Here is a 17,984-nt window from a genome sequence, read left to right on the forward strand (position 1 = left end):
GCCTAAATCACATCTCTGCCCTCTTCTGGTAGGGCTTTTGTTACTATTGCCTTAATGGACATAGAAATGAAACTCCAGAAGACTGTCATGGGTGTCTCTGCCATACAGCCTCATCATCTACAGTAAGATGTGAAAATATCTGTGCTAGAAGTGCTTGTAGTAGTTTGCAAATGATGTATTTAATTTATATAATACATCAGGTATTTATTTCTAAATACCTTAATTGTGTTTTCAAGGCATACCTAGGTAATGAAAGTCAACTTTCTGAATTAAAGCAAGCTGTGAAACATATGTTTATATTATGTGGTTTACTTTCTTTTTCAGCACAGTTTGAAAGTTCTATTTAGCACCCAGGAGAAAAACTTAAACAGCTCTGCATTTTGTTTTTCAGTTTGCAGTGACCTGGAATTCAGGGAGGTTGCAAACAGATTGAGAGACTGGTTTAAGGCACTCCATGAAAGTGGAATTCAGAATAAGAAGACTAGGATTGTTCAAAGGCCTGAAAGAACCAGTAAGAGATTTTACTTATCTTATTTGATGTTCTCTTAGATACTTTTTTGTCATTTGTATTTCCATTGCTAAGACTTGCCTTATTCTCATATGCTTTTAAGTAGACGTGTATCAAAACCAGAACTTTGTGTTTTTCTAAAGTTGTTTTTTTATTTATGGCTTAGTACTGATATAAGATGTTCACTTTAAACTTTCAACATTATTTGGCAGGAATCTTGCGTTTAAGAATGTATGGCAGCTACCATTCACAATCCTTTCATTTGTTAATGCTATCAAATTGTCTGTTTGATAGATCTTAATAATTAGGTGTTAAATAATGAGACAAAACAGAAGAAACAAGTGGGAATTTTGAGCAACTTTTCCATAGAGAAAAGTGATTTGCTGAGAGGCTAGCCCTAAGAAATAAGGTACAGGAGCTGTAATTATGTGTGACCCATCATTGCTAGCTGCTGCCACTGTAGGTATTGGCACAGAAAAACTGATACATAGAAAAGAAGCTTGTAAGTAAAAAGGAATTCTTATGGGTATACTTCAGAAAAGACTCAGGAGTACTAATGAAGTGAAAGCAGGAGGGGACATAATTTGTTTTTAACCCCCTCGTATTCAATTTTTTTTTGTTGTTGTGGAAAGTAGTAGTTTTAAAATGCAATTATCAAAGGGCTTATTTAAAAAATAATTAAAGTGTGCAATAATAGTTTCAAGAGTGATGTCCTACTGTGAAGGAGAGTCAAATTAGATTTCATAAGCCATAAAAATCTACCTTTCATTGATATGAGGAGAAAAGGATAAATTTCCCCAGAGCATGTTTCACAGAACTTGGCCACCACTGGCTGCTTACCTTTGTTCCTTCATTATTGGCTTATTAAGTATTTGGAGGTTTGTTTTGTCGGGGTTTTTTAGCTTTTGTTTGATTGCTGTTTGTAGCATTACTTTGTCTTTTTTTTTCAAGAAATCCCGTCTATTTCATTTAATTGGAAATGTCATTTCATTGTGTGAATTTTTTATATAAGTAAATAATTCTGCAAAACACAATGAATTAAAGATGATTATGAGTTATCTGGGAATACTCAACATTGAGAAAAATATTTCAAAGGCAAGGCGGTAATACAGTAACGTCACTTTTTATTAATACTGAAAAAAACACGTACAAAAACATGTATTTACCATTGACATTCTGGTTGGTGCCCATAACTGGCATGTGATCTGCTTCTCATCCAGGAATGAAAACAAAGTTTGCAGCTCTTAAGTAAGCATTTATTGTATTGTAATAACTAAAATCTAATCTATCTAATAATATAGCTAGTGTTGGCACATTGCTCAGTTAAAAGTTAGATGAAATATTGCATAGGGTTCTGTTCCTTGCTGAATACTCACTTTGTTGAGGGTAACACACTGAATAGGTAAGGTTGAAAATGCAGTACAGCTCTTTAGAAGCCGATAATACAGCAAAAGTTCAAAAAGTAGTTTTGGCAATGATAAAAGAAGCAACTGTAAAAAAAAAAAAGGTCTTTTTTTTGATGGTTAAGAATAGTCTTTTCAGGGACTTTTTTCGTCAACAGGTAGGGAAATATAATCTGTGTGGAAAAGTCTGTTTTCATTCTGCTACTGACTTTAAATTCCCTGTGAACATGGTACTGTCAGAAATGTTTGACTTAACTTGTAACAGGGTAGCAGAAATTAATCCTAACCAGTTTCAGTGTTGTACAAAATAGTATCTGTTTACTGTGCTGATTTTAATTTACATGTTCTGTTTCAAAGAGGTATACCTCATCAAGCTTAAAATAGAGGTAGCAAGAATGTTTCAAGAATGATGAAAAGTTTGCTATTTGTTATAGGGTTGCTGGGGTGTTTGACATGGAAGTTTGACGATAGGCTTTGGCATGTTTGTTTTCTTTTTCCTAAAACAAAGCAAATCAGATTGTAGAAAATGTTTACACGTGAGTCATTCAGTTTGTCCTGTCTTTTCTTTTTCTCTTTAAAAAAGAGTGCTTTGAAAAAAACCCACAGTGTTTCACAAAAACATTTGGAAAATGACAGTTTAGACTGTTATTTTAGTGTTTTAGTCCTGTGCTCAGTTACTCAAATTGCATGTTTAATTGTGGGGAAAAAAAAAAAAAGAATCTTTCAAATAGAGTAGATTCTATTTGCACATTTACTTGATTTTATAAATAGCCTATATTTACTTGATTGAATTAATTTGACAGGCTACTGCAAAAAGGCAGTCCATCTACAGACAGAAAGTGATTGAATTAATATATATATGATCAGTAGTAGTTTTCTTTCGTTTGTGAATTTGGGAATACAGAATTGTTTAAAAAATGCTTTGCGTAACTGTCCTTTTTTTCTGGTATGTACATTTCTGAACTTCGAAATTTCTCACTTGAGGCAGCAAAAGGTTCTGCATCTTATAAGAAATTAACATGTCTGTAGTTTAGAAGAAAATATTAGATCACTATGTCCCTGTAAACACACAAAGAAACTAAAATAGTGATAACCATTTAACATGGTAATGTCCTTCCTAATACCACTAGGAAATTCTTAAAACTGTTCTTCAAGAGCTAAGCTCTCGAGTTGTGTCCCTAATGAAATCCCTGAAAGTCAGTCTCCAAAGTCATAGTAGGTCCAAGACATCAAGTGCATTAATTTTTAAGTATACCAGGGAGTCCAGCCCCTGTTTTGGGTGTGCCTGAGAGCTACACCTAGAAATAAATCTTGCAAAGAACTTCTTAATCATGTATAAGAACCTTATACTTAGCACGTGGGACTTAGTAATCTGTACAGAACAACAGTTATGACGAAAAGCCACCTGAATTCAGCTTCCCCTTTCAGAGTTCTAATGTTCATTACCCTTGGGTAGTTAAAAATCTCCTTTGGCACCCTTTCCACCAGGCTGCCCTTTAGTCATAAGAGTTCCTTCTTCATTTAAAAACCTTTCTGCATTTAAAAAAGCAGTTTGTGTCATCCTTTCTGGTTGTCTGTTTGCATTTAGGATTTTTCATATCTCGATCTTACTTGGGACAGGATTTATTAAAAGGCTTGGGCACAGTCCTGAACAAGGTAGATGTGGTGCAAGTTTATAGTACCTTGCTGGTGCTTTTCAGAGTTGTTCCAGGTATTAAATATCCACATTGATCTGTACAATCATTATTTCTAAACAAACCAAAGAATACTGTTTAGGTTGTTCTGCTAGAGCCATCAATACACTGATAACAAGTTAAAAATGTAAGGTGACCACATTGTTGTGTTTTTGCAAGAGTTACATAATTTTGTGTGACACTTTTTTTTTCTTCCAAAGCTGAATCTTATTAGTAATATAGACTAGAATATTTCAAATAATAGGGTTTTATTTCTGAAATCCCATTTGCATCCAGAGGTATTTGGATTGCATATATATAGAAGTATCATTACTATAAATGCTAATATAAACACATAAGTCTTATCTTCAGGCCATTTATGGTCTAGATAGAAGACACAAAGGGGAAAGGACACTTTACCCCCATACTACAGTAATACCCCCATTGTTATTCCCATGTGGATGGTGAAACAAATAGTTGAAAAATTACATAAGTTTTTACGTACCTCTTTAAAGTCTTTTAAAATACTTGTTCCATTTCTGTATTAATTTTGTGTGGTAAAACTAGGGAATTAATGCATCGAATGCAGAGCACAAAAAAATATTGTAGGCCCACAAGTATTTCCGCTAACAGGCAGTCTGTTTCTGAAGAACACTTGTGCACCTTGTTATATTAGAAGATGAAAGACCAGAGGCCAAAGGTAATAGTGAATCTTCTTGTGGCTTGGGAATAATATGATTATTTGGAGTCTAATACACTAGTAATTTTGAAAATAACATAAAAATACAAGAAGTCTGAAAGAAAATTACTTGTAATTGGCTTGTCTAGAGCTAGCATGGTGAGATATTATTACATTAAATTGCCACATACCCTTACAAATTTGCAGAAGGAAAAGAATAATTTTGTATAGCGATGTGTAAATGAAATTAAGAACTTCAGATCTTTACTTGGAGGTTTTTACTTCATTCTGACTATCCGAAGTTCCTTATCGATGAAGAGACACAGCTGACATTATGCGGAGATAAATCAAATTTCGCTGATCTTCATTGCTGAATCATACTTGGAAACCCTGATGCACAGCCAGAACTCGTAAGCAGAATAATAAGATTTTGCTTACTCCTATCAGTACCCTCCCACACAGTCATTTTATAGTTATAAAAGATAAAAAGAACTGCCTTTTTAAATATCATTTTTGATATCTTGAAAAGTTGACTGCCTGAGAATTCAACTACTTCCTTAAATTACCTCAGAAAATGTCCCATAAGCTGTATTGCAAAATTGTACAGATTAGTAACCTGAACCACAGTTCTAGTTTACTAGAAATACAAGGTTCTTTCTGCATGTGTCAGGTTAGCATAAGCCCAGGCATCCTTACAGCAATAGTCCAGAAAAAGAAATCCAGCCTAGAAGTAATTCTGAGCAGGAATTTTAAATTAATGCATCTTGGCTTAAAATTAAGACTTTGAATTAACTAAATCAGTATTGTTGACTGAAGTTTGTTTTGACTCAATCTTTTGTACAGAATTATCCTTATACACAAACATATATAGGTGTTTATTGTAGCATTTTATTTTATTTCTCCTTCCTCAGGTCCCTTCTGTTAATAAAATGGTCAGTCTCATGTCCCACAGTGTACATTTCATCTGAACTGTCAATCTATCAGCAAACTGGTAGCCTTCAGCAATAGGAATCATTTTGATTCCCCACCTCATAAAATTCCCTAAAACACTTTCTGGAAAAGGAGAGACTTCTGGATGCCAACTTTCACAGGTGTTTAAGGAATGTTGCGGCTGTGCTTTTTATATTTCCCATGTACCTTTTGTTGTGAAATGAGAGTCAGTTATCCTAGGTTTATCGTAAGACCTTTGGTACCTTCCCTGTGTCTTGCCTTAACCCAGGCTCTGCTCCTAACTGTGTAATCATAGGGAGCACAAATATATTACAACTTTAGATAGGTGACAGAGAGTGTTATGCCTAATGCTATGTCCTCCTTGGGCTAGTATGGAGCCAGATGAGTCTCACCTAGGTCAGCACTTCTGTGAGCAGCAAATATGACAGAAAGCATTCACATCTGTTTAGTCCTCTCTTTAGTTTACTCTTTCTGGCTCAGGTCTGTCCTGATATAACTATGTTAGGAAGGAAAACTTGTTCCCAGCTTGTGCATGATAGGCCTCAGCTGTGAGATGCTGTTAACTGAAGGTTTCCTGATAGCCAAAATATTAGGCAAATCCATCACAAGTACAAATATTCTTGCTATGCAGCTTGCAAGCTGAACAAGTAAAAGCCATGGTCTAGATGGCAGTCAGGATTGTAGGAGAGTGCATATGTACTTACTCACATGTCTGATTTGTCAGTGTGTTTTATTGTACTGGACAGTGTACTGGTATTGGAAAGAATCATGTAGTTTATTTCTCTTGGCATGTTAGATAAACAGTTTTTATATAATGCAATATGTAAGCCATATATATGAATGCTGTTTTGATTTCCACGTAATGTCAAAATCTCTCTCCCTCAATGTGCACTAGGATTTGTTACTCAGGAATTTAATAAGCACGAAAACAATAGTTTCACCTTGAAAAGCAGATCATATTTACTAAGAGTTGAAATTCTCCCCCCAAGAAATAATCAGAACACAGGAGCATTTCTGTTGGTTCCTTTTGAGGAAATGTTTTGAATGCTAGTATGTAAGCCATGGAGGAGTTCGTGTAAATAATAAAAAACGTATGTGTGTGTCAGATGCAGCTAGTATCATCTACATAGTCAAGAGGCCTGGTGGTTTCTCAGTTTCCCATCCATATCCATATGCAAGTCTGTATATGCTTTACAGTTGATGCAGGAAAAACAGACATGAAGTTTGAGCTCTGGCAATGGGAATGATTAACTGTTCCTGATGACCCTTTTTCCAAGCAACATTTTAGGAAGATGCAAGCTATATTAGTAGGCCTGATACTGGCAGCCGGCTGCTCTTAGCAATCATCTTTTCCATGGCCTCCTCCAAGTTGTAAAGTACATCATGTAAAGATAAGATACCATAACTTTTAAGACATTGAGGAGGCTGAGTATCATGCTCCTTTTTCATAGAATTGAATATATGTTATAGGAAGAAAAAAAATGGACTTCAACAAGTTACCTGGGATTTATTCTCTTCTTATTTCTGTAAACATTGCAAACCACTTAAGCTTCACTCTCCTGATTTATACTACTACTGAAATTCCTCAACAGAATTATTTTCCAGGAAGTCACTGTAGATCATTTATTACTGTACATAATGTGTGTGTTACAGGTATAATGTTTGACAAGAAAACTCATGTTTCTAAATGCTTTGAGACTGATGGTGGGATTAATCATTTTAGCAGGTTAATTTAATACTATGTTAAAATCAAGCTGGCATACAATTTATGTGTCTTATTTCAGTAGCATGCACTGTTTATGTACGGTATGTATGTACCACTGGAGCAATTTCCATGATGCAGCATTCTTTTGTAGTGGCTGAGCTCGGCAGCTGCTCTATCTTTCCTGCTGTATGATTATTTTATTTATTTATTTATTTGTTTTCCTCTTAGGATTTGATACCAGCATTTTGCCAATTTGCAAAGACTCCCTGGGCTGGATGTTTAACAGGCTTGATACGAACTACGACCTGTTGTTGGACCAGTCAGAACTTGGAAGCATTTACCTTGACAAGAATGAGCCATGCACCAGGGCGTTCTTCAATTCTTGTGACACATACAAGGACAGTTTGATATCTAACAATGAGTGGTGCTACTGCTTCCAAAGACAGCAAGGTAAAAGATAAGAACAACCTGCATATGTATGTGACTGACCTTTTTGTAGTGCTATCTTTTTATTTTTTCAACATTTTAAGAAGATTACAGTGAACTACAAGCTCTTAAATGCTGTATCATGAATTTGTGTTAAGGTTTTTTACCTGCTGTGAATACCTAAAATGAATTAAAAACCAAACAACCCAGGCTAAATGCAAAGGCTTGCTAGAAATTCACGGATTCTAAATGAAGTGCAAAAGACTGGCTAATGCTTTTACAGCAGTATAGTTTCTTGTGCCAACTTCCAGTAAGTATGCAAAGAAAAGAGATCAAAATAAAGAACAAAAGTACTTAAATGATTTCTTTACCAATCTACTTGCCTACATTATAAAACAAATTTTTTTTATTGCTGTAAGAGGGCATCTTAAATGTTTGATTTTGTGACCCTATTAAAATAACTGAATGAATATTATGGATAAAGTTATGTCCAGTCATTTGGACCTAAAACCAATTCATTTTTACTACTCAGATGAATTTCTTGTTAATGTCCCGATGTGATTCGTTTAAACAAACACAACCTAAAAACATTATTTTTATGAGGATCATGTAACAGTTATAGATCTAGGTGAGACACCATGTAAATTATGTAATCAAACTAGTTGTAATCAATCAAAGAATTTAGTCATTAAATATTGGCTGAAACTGGACAGAATGGCCCCTTCTTTTTTCTTACTGAGATTTTCAGAGGGATAAATAGCAAAATTTTAATTTCAGTTTTTAAATCTCACTTATGTCCTTAAAACTCTCATGATAAATTCCCATTAGTGCTCAGCATCTATGGTTTGACTCTGATTTCTGTGGAAATAAAGATTTTTATCATGCCACATCTGCCAATTGGAAATCTAAACAAAAAAAAAGCTGTACTTCTGTAGATACATACTAAATAACAAACTTCTTTGGTAAACTTTAAAAAATTAACATTTAATCATTCAAAACACCTTGTTTGTTTCATAGTAGAACAGTATTTTGGGTTTTATTTTTATAAGCATGTGTGTACTGCTAACAAAATTAGTAAATGGAAAATAACCCATCCCAGAAATAAAGTAGTTCTTAAAGTAAGGAACATACATCACATGTTTTGTTTGGTTGTCTTTAAGATAAAAAAAAAAAGTCACCAGAATCATTTCAGCTTAATGTATAAACACCCTTATATAAACACCCTTACTCTTTGGAGGGCAGCATAATTCGTTTAAATTGTCAGAGAAAGTACAGCACATAACATGTGGCCTAGTATAGGCCAAGGTTCTTATACCAATTGCTTCTCCTACTGATTTCATATCATGCATATACAGCATAACCAGGGCATTAAGAAAGCACTTCCACAGATGAGTTTCAAGTAGTTTTGCATTCTATAGCCTATAAATACTGTCTGTCTGAAATATTTTCTCAGTGTACCACTAAAGGCCAATGATGGTATCATAAAGACTAATCTAAAACACTACTAAATTATATTAATGGTACCCTGAAGGCTAAAAATCAGGAATCCAGCTTTCAGTGACACTGATTCTCCCCATTGCAGAATCCAACATTATCAAGCTTTTCTTCCTTTCCAGTTTTCTCACTCTCTTAACCACGTTGTTGTGATAAGGTGCTGATTTAAACAGGTTAGATAGCTTTTGATACCAGTGTGTTTGAGTGTATAGTAAAAAATATATATCCTCAAAATGTAAATGAGGTGAAATCTCAGTTTTGCCCATCCTTACACGTTAAACATGTACTCCATCCTTCCAGATTAACACTGTCAACAAAACCTGCATTATCCCTCTTATTCGAAGATGTAAGGAGGAAAAAAAAGCTTATAGTTGTCTTTTGTCACATATTATTATCTCTTGCACAACTATCTGAGTCCTAACTCCCTCGTGTATTAGTGACCCACTGAATTCCCTGTGATCATGTTTGGTTATGTTTTACTTGATTGAACAACCTAAATAAGACCTTTAACTAGACCTTTGCTACTAATAGCAAAGAGATGGCTAGGTAGAGAAATTCAGTGGCTTCTTTCTGATGTTTACTAAAATAAGTTGATATTAACAGAATGCTTCAAGCCATTTAGACAGCTCTCTGTATTCATTGAGCGTAGTAGGTGCTTTCTGGGCAGATCTACAATTTTACAGCACTGCTGTTGATTAACAATCTTCAAAGTGAATACAAATTTTAGTCAACAAGATGCATCATACTGGGATAGAAGTTCCATTGTGCTTTTTGAAAAACCCTCTTGCTTTTTGATCTTAGCTTCACAGTTCAAGAGTAAGAATCAGACAAGTACTTGCAACTCGTCTTCATTCTTTCTTTCTGCTTGAGGTCTGACATGATGCATTACAGTACACCAGACCCATTACTACACATTGCTCACAACTTCTAGTCAATATAAACAGCTTCTCATGAGTACTTAAATCAAACCTTTCTTGCTCAGAATAAGATCTTCCTGTAGTAGCTGTCCCACCTTGACTAATGCTTAAACACTTATGTACCACTCAGTGGTGCTCATTGCATTTTTTCTTGGCCTTATTCTGCTCTAAGTGTAGTTTAGTATTTCTGAGATACATCCAAGACACTAATTAATTTCTGCAATACTTCAAGATTCTGCACTTTGACAGCGCTCTTTGCAAGTCTTCCTGTACACTTTGGTCAGTATTGCCCTCCAGTTTCAACTACAGTTCACTTCAGCACCCCTATTCAGAACTTTTCTTAGTTGTTTGATGCTAGCTTAACATTTTAGTGCTTATCTGAGTGCTGAGGCAGTTGCAGTGTTGCTTTTTTATGGGTTGAATTTCTTTGTGCCACTACTTGATCATTGTTACAGCCTTGGTTTTGTTGCATCACTGCTTCAGAGTAGGAGAGTACCAATTTTGCTGGGAATATTAATTGTTAGAACCTGAGTATTTCTTTACTACAGGCCTCTGCATGGATCTATTATTCCAGCACTTCTCTAGATGCCTTTTTCTTTCAGGCTCTTCTGCCTGCAAGGCTGGAATGCATCTATATGACTTTAAAATTAGTCCATCTTACAGAAGAATGATAGTTATTGTGATTCATATTTGTTACCACAGTCTTTTCAGATTGCAGGACTTCAGATATATCTATTCAGATATTCAGAAGCTTATAGATGGTTATAAAGGAAGATGTGACGTGCCTTAACACGTAATTGAGATCTCCAGAAAGATTTCTGGAAGTGCAGAATTGATGCTTCAAATCTCTAAAGTCCCAGCCGTGGTTGTCCAAGAACAATTATAATACTTGTTCCCCAGCACAGGCAAGGCACAACATGGCAGCTTAATCTGCAGTGGGCCGCATGCCAGAAGCTACGGGCTCTGCTGAATATTACCTACTTGATAGATGGAAAATTATGTTCTTTTAGTTGAATAAGGCAAAGAACCTATGAATGCTGGAGGTTCACTGTGTGGGTAGCAGTTCCTTGAGAAATGTCTGTTAAAAGTCTTAGACTTTTTTTGACAGATCTACCAGTTTTACTCCGATTGCTCTGTTAATGTGCCTGGTTTTGGTAAATCAAAGCTTACTCGTACTAGCCTTGCAGCACCTCTTGACACAAGTGAATCAATTTCTCAAGGAGCAGTATTAATAACATGGGATAGTCTGGTGTACATCAGTACTTTGAGCACTGATGGTTCATGAATTACAACAATGCTGTGTTATTGTCAGAGAGACGATTCCTGGCACATCTGTGGAAGTAGATTAAGGATGAAGATGATTAGGTCTCTTATTTGTCTTCAGATCATCAGAAAGACTGATGTCAGATTCATTTCTGTTTCAAAGGGAGCCACCAGACTGATTTTCGTAAAGGAATTCTTTCTCCTTGGCTCAAGACTCCCAAAAGCTGTCCAGTGACACTGGTTTTCTATTGAAATAAGTTCAGAAATCTAAAAGAAAACTTTTCCAAACTCAGGAACTAACTGGAAAATAAAGAAGGAAGCATTATGCTCTGAGGAGAGAGGAAAAAGGATATGCTGTGGACCAAAAGGAATTGGTTGAACTTCTAGCCTGTCATTCTCTTTGCCAGTTTTAAGAACCTGAGTGACTTAGTATTGTTAAGAGGTTTTGATGCTTTTATCCTGAGAAGCAAAGCTAAAGTGTGAATCTTGAAGACTTAGCTTCTGAAAAGAAGAGAGTTCTGGGTAAGTAACGTTCTCATATTGCCTTGTTAACTTTTGGTTAGTGGTATTCCTTTTTGTAATTATACTGCAGAAGATTTACAGCTGTAAATTAAGATAGTTTCTCTTTAGGCATAGTCTATCATTTTTACATTTCCACATTAGTGCTTATGTGGGCAACTCTGTGTTTCTAATTTAGGATTTTTTTCCAAAGAACAAAATATATGTATTTTTCCTATTTGACTAGTTCTCCTTTAGCATATTTCCCATCTTCTTCGGAAGACAGAATAGAGTAGAATCATTTGATTGGAAGGGACCTTTAAGTTCATTAAGTCCAATTGTTAACCTAACACTGACAAGTCCACCAAAATCCTAGATCCTTGTATCCTGTGATACTTGTGTGCATAAATGACTATCATTTTTTAGATTACTGATTAATTGGAAATACCTTTGGTTTAAGAACAACTGATCCTCAGAATGTTGTACAATTAAGACCTTAACTCTTTAAATACCAGGAAAGACAGAAACCTTAGTTTTGAAAGGTAATGAACATCTCTGGTGTAATAGTGAGCATGATCATTATGAAAGCACTTCTTATAACAAGAAATGTAAAAAATCATTTAGCCTCAGCATATACTCAAAGATTAAATACTTAAAACCCAAACCCTCACAATGATGTCAAGCCCCAGTGAGCTAAAAACATATGCAAGTAAACTCAGTAGTACTACTGCTGATTCCGAATGAGAAATGCTGAATGGCGTCATGTAGAATGCAGTATCAGTGTTCAGGGATTAGTACTTTGCTGTCTTTGATTCTTTCACTTATTCAGCAGTAATGCATATACATTCACTTCTTATTTCCTTCACATTCATGGGTCATATTGTGACTTGTTTTTATAGACAGTAGAAAATTAAATGATTTGGAACTGGAGTTAGCTATAACTGAAGAATGGAAAACTGAAGTTTAATTTTAATACCTATTCTGCCTCTTAGAGCCATCTAAAGTTTGGCCACTGATTTTAACTTAGTTTGCAGAACATGGGGCTTTGTACCCATCAAACTGTTGCAGTAGAATCACAATCTCGCAGATGTCAGTGGTGAAAATTCTTATTTTGTTAGAGTAGTATGTGAAATACAAAACTTGAACATGACTTATAACAAGGACAAAAGAGAAGGAATTAAAAGAGACATCCTGTTTCTAATGAATACATGGGGCGAGCTTTACAGTCATAGTCTGATTTCTGTAGTCTGATAAAATAGGGTGTGATAGAGTTCCTATTTTGGTCTAGCGTTCCTCCATCTTCCAAACTAGTGACTAGATGCTTACAGCTGGGTTAACTTCTGCAAAAATCCGTGGTGGTGCTCTAATTCATAATTCTGGAGCTGTAGCAAGGTGCAGTAATTCCTTTATGTCAAAGCTTAGACCATGACTACTAATGCAGGATATGTGTGTTTCTTAAGATCAGTAGTTAAGAGTGACCTTGGAACATAGGAAACTGTGAAAACTTAGTCATATGCTTTCTTTTCTAGATACAGTGTAATCTGTTTAACATTTTTTATGTCATTTTAGACCCACCTTGCCAGACAGAACTCAGCAACATTCAGAAGCAGCAAGGAGGAAAGAAGCTCCTAGGTGAGCCATAGATCATTCTTTTGAAGGTTTTATTGCTTACATAAATAATCCTAGTGAAACAGCAACATAAAATCAATATTAATCCAACAAAGATAGACCGCAGTAAATTCCAGCAACAGAATTTATGAAATTTTTGAAAGCTATTAAACTTAGTTTTATTACCTTACCTACCAAAAGATATTACATCTGTTTTATTACCCTAATAGAAGGTACATTTTTACAGTTATAGAGCGGACAGTCTAAGGCACTCCTAAATTAGTATCTCTGCTGATCCTTTACCTGTAATATTCTTTAAGTAATTGAAATCTTTGTTGTGAATCAGTTTATACTGTATCAATATAATTTAAATGCAAAATCTTCATTTTACCATTGGACGCTGTATAAAAGCTGCAATGAAAGGCTTGGCCCAAAGTAGTCAAAACTGTATTTCTGCAAAGGGTAGTTTCTAACAACAGCTATACACTTCAAAAAGCTTTCATGTGAATGTTTTGTTCATTGTGGTTTGTCTATGTTTAATGTTTCTTTCAAAAAGCCTCCATTTGTCCCAAATGAAAAACAGTGGATTATTCAGCCTTAGGCAAGTCACTGCCTCACAAAATAAGTGCGTGATTGTGTCTCTTATACTCCTGGTGGGGAACCCTTTTGGCTTAGAGCCTAATTTGCCTAGGTATTTTGCATATAAATGCAAATTTAACATTCTTTCATTAACATTTGTTGTTTATAAAATTGGTGTGTTACACTGCATTTGTCTTCTATTGGGGGGTAATTAAATATTAGTAGATAACTAAATGGATTGTAAAATGCATGTTAAATAAAAATAGCTCCTAAGCCTTGTAGCAGATAGTTTGTTAGACCAGGAAGCCTGGTCCTTATTATTCAGACTTGTTTGTATTCCGCAGATCATAGAATACCCATTCAGGGCTGGGTGCTATGTTTGAGCCTTTTCCCCATCATTCAGTGAAGATCTTGACTGAGGCATTCAGGGAGTAAGGAATATGTATCACAGCATCAGTGAAAATTTTCAAGGAAGATTGGTCACTTTATATCTTGAAATTAGTCCAAGACTGATACATGTTATTTTCCCTCCCACATTTGATATATTCTGTCACTTTCTGCGTAACTGAATTTAGTAATAGTAAACCAGTTAGCGTAGAGTCTGGAATGGGGAAAACCAGCAACATGTAGTTGCTTTCTGCTATAATCGTTACATTGGCCAAGAGGCACTTTTGATATCCTTATTCAATATTTATATGTCACAGGGCAGTACATCCCCTTTTGTGATGAAGATGGGTATTACAAACCAAGTCAGTGCCATGGAAGCGTAGGGCAGTGCTGGTGTGTTGACAGATATGGTAATGAGGTGACAGGATCCAGAACAAATGGTGCAGCAGAATGCGGTAAGTTAAGAACCCTTTGTGGCATTTGGTTTAGAGGTGTTTCTCCTTTGATTACCAGCCAGATTAAATTTCTTCAGTAAGAGCAGATGGAGGGACCCAACTACATGGATTTTGAAACAAAAAATAATAATTTGTTATTGGTATTACTTCATTATTTTTGCAACTCCTTTCACTTTGTCAGCTATTAATAGACCTTATATATGTGCTTGGTGTAGTGTATATAAACCTAGGGAAAATCAGTCATCTAGAACAGCAGTAGACAAGCCCCAAAATGCTTGATGAAATCCCGTTGAGTAATCAGCATGCTAGTCAATTCAATTTTTCCTTTTTTTTTTTTTTTTTTCCAGTTTATGTTTGAGGGAATTGCCAAAGATTCCTAGCACATCAAATCTTCCTTATTTTCTCCTTCCCTGCAGCACTCTGCAGCTTCTTCCAAGAATTCCCATGTCACTTTTGTTTGATGTCCCAGATACAAAAAATGGCAAATAAAAATTTCCTTTTTTAAGGAATTACTCCTTACATTACTCCTTTCCACTTCTTGTGCAACAAAGAACATAGCCTGAAACAAAGAGTAAATTTAACACAATATTTGACTTACAAGCTCAGGCCTATTGTTCATCTAACCCAGGATCCTTTCAAGCTAAATGGAGAATTCTAGATAATTCAAGATAATATGTAAGAACTGAAAATAGGCAGTGTATATTTTCAGTAGTCCTTATTGTCATCTGTAAGTTGAACATAAATCTCTTTCATTTGTTGCTGACAGTCATTACAGTTCTACAAATCCATAAAATTTGTCTCCGTTTGTTGACATTGAGAAATTCATCCCTGTTGAAGTGGTTTTATTTTAAGACAAAAGGATCTGTGTATTATTTATGTTTTCTTTCTACATCACACTGTGTAGTTTAAAAAAACTAACTGTCCTGAAACTAAATATTCTGATTTGCCCCTTTGAATGCTTATGTATGTTATACAACAGATATGTAATGTATCTTGTGTGCCTTTTCTATAACTATCATACCTTTTCAGCTATCGATTTAGAGACTTCAGGTGATTTTGCCTCTGGTGATTTCCATGAATGGACAGATGATGAAGATGACGAAGATGAAATAATGAATGATGAAGATGAAATTGAAGATGATGATGAAGATGAAGGAGATGATGATGTTGATGATGATGATGACCATGATGGATATATTTGATGATATTAGGGGGTCCATAGTTGTACCTTTCCAAAATTCATAAGATGACATTTCATAAAATCCCTTTGCTCTCAAAGATCAAAAGGATTCTAACAAACACGTATATTTTGTATGATTATTTCAAACATTGCAGCTGGAGTCATAGACTTTTTTTGTTTAAATAAGAATATTATGTGCTTTTGAGTTTTTAAATGCCTTTGCGCTGAAGAAAACACATTGGAAGTCTAGCCTGAAGAAAGAAATGTTATGTGCTACTGAAAATATAAATGAGCAAAATACAGTATAAAGACAACTGGTCTCTAAAACTCCAGTGAAAAGATATATACCCTTACTTGGAGCTGTGCATGACCTCTTCAGAACACATACTGTAACTTAACTTCAGTTCTGCCGGTGTTTTAGGCCCTGTGGGCTTTGCAAATTGTCCTTTTAATAAATCAAAAATGTTTTACAGTAGAAGAGCATTGGTTGCATGAGTAGCATCTCACCAGCCTTTAATTAACCAAAGGTATGGAGATAAATTTTCAGGAGGGAAAAATAAAGCAAAGTCCGTTCTTTGTGTTTGCATTGGTAGTTATATTTTTTGTTACGAAATGGCTAGGTTATTGAAAGGATTTTTCAAAAGCAGTAGCATGGACAAGCACCAATTCTGTAATTGTAAAGTTTTCTTGTCCTTTGTTAATTTTTTTTCTTTCATGTCAAGGTTGTATAGGTGTTATCATTATTTACTCAAACGTTGCTTCACCCTTTGTTGTTTCTCTGTATTTCTCTCTAATCAGAATAGCGTAAAATATTTTACATGGGAAAAAAATTTGCTTAAAATTATATTACCTTTATATATGACAGTGTTTCAGAGTATTGGCACTTGCCCCAAGGTAGTTTTTAATAAATGTATAATAATACTTCTTATTTTCTTAATTCAGGAAATAGTTTTGCATCTTTATCTTAATTCCTGTTGCTTTCTATTACTAGTGCAGAAACCTAGAGAACATATTGTAAAGGTGCCTTGCAAAATAGAAATAGAGAGGTTTTAGCATGCGTACCAGTATAGGATGTTAAGCAATAGCTAAGCACACCCAATTACCAAATTAATACCAGTATAGGTACTGCTGCTGGAATGAAGAAAATGGGTTTTGTTTTGGTTTGGTTTTTTCTCCTATTGTTATGTAATTACCATGTGGACTAGATTATTGTGTAGAGTAGCACTTAAGATTTGACTATAGAGAAAATTACTTTAATCACTGTATTTATGTTAGCATGTTAATTAATTGTGTAGACATTTTGGGACTCCACCATCTTCATTCGTATCATTTCTGTTGCTTTCTGCCCACAGTAAAATTGACGTGGCCTGTATAATGTAATACTACAGGTTGTATAATTTCAAAATTGGATCACTGGTTTCCCATCATTAATTAAAAGAAAAATCAGTTTCTTATTTCAATTAATTTCTACACGCTAAATACTAAATTTATTGTTTATCCTATGTAATATTGAAAAGTATAACGCAGTTTCTTTTTTACTGTTTCTGTATAGTTTGCAAAATAAAGACTCTTGTAACCAACCTTTGGCCAGTATAGCCCATCATTTTGAATTTTTGCGTAGTTTGAAATTTTGAAACAGGAAGAATTAGTGTTTCACCTATTAAAAAAAATGTATTTATTTGATACATTTCACCTATTAAAAATGTATTTATTTGAATAAAGCCATTTATTAATGTTTTTTTTTCCAGTAATGAATTTTTGACTAAAGCAAAACCCATAGGGAGCTTTTGCTGTTCTGGTTTTTTTTTCTGAATTTTCTATAGCTTTGTTATGTACTTCTATCACATTGTCTTCATTGCATAGTAAAGAGAGAGCGATACTTCTTTTCAAACTCCGTCATAGTTTGTGGGGCATACTTATATTATTTTCTTAAATAAAAGTAGTTAAGAGTTTACCATTCCAATATAGTGGGATTTTACCAGAGAACAGTTTCTTATGGCTGAAATTAACTGATATATAAATTGATTTTAAATAAAGAAGCTAAAGAAAAAATGTAGTCAGTACGGGTTGATGTAGCAAGTACTATTGTGGGGTTTTTTTTGTGATGTGACAAATGGTCATTAGATGACAAACTGAAAACAGATTTCATTAAAACTTGTGATATTAGGCGAATTAAACTATGGAAAGAGAATTCATGATGTGTTTAGCCTTATGTGATTACAGTATGAAGACCATTCTAAAATGAACTGTCATGTAAA

At 34.7% G+C, this 17,984-nt stretch overlaps 1 protein-coding gene across 11 annotated transcripts in view; it reads left to right on the forward strand.

Annotated features, from left to right (window-relative positions):
- SPOCK3 (SPARC (osteonectin), cwcv and kazal like domains proteoglycan 3) overlaps positions 1-17,447 on the forward strand; it is a 469,987-nt gene extending 452,540 nt beyond the window's left edge. For 10 of the 11 annotated variants that reach the window (XM_030492175.1, XM_030492178.1, XM_030492172.2 and 7 more), the window contains 5 exons: positions 392-511; positions 7,148-7,369; positions 13,087-13,149; positions 14,409-14,546; positions 15,576-17,447. In XM_030492175.1, the coding sequence (XP_030348035.1) occupies positions 392-511; positions 7,148-7,369; positions 13,087-13,149; positions 14,409-14,546; positions 15,576-15,748 (716 nt within the window). In that variant the 3' untranslated portion in view covers positions 15,749-17,447. The remainder of the gene's footprint in view (positions 1-391; positions 512-7,147; positions 7,370-13,086; positions 13,150-14,408; positions 14,547-15,575) is intronic. The other variant, XM_030492177.2, reaches the window with a different exon arrangement.
- Positions 17,448-17,984: the final 537 nt, after the last annotated feature.

This window comes from Strigops habroptila, chromosome 7, assembly GCF_004027225.2.
Source record: "Strigops habroptila isolate Jane chromosome 7, bStrHab1.2.pri, whole genome shotgun sequence".
Lineage (NCBI taxonomy): Eukaryota > Metazoa > Chordata > Aves > Psittaciformes > Psittacidae > Strigops > Strigops habroptila.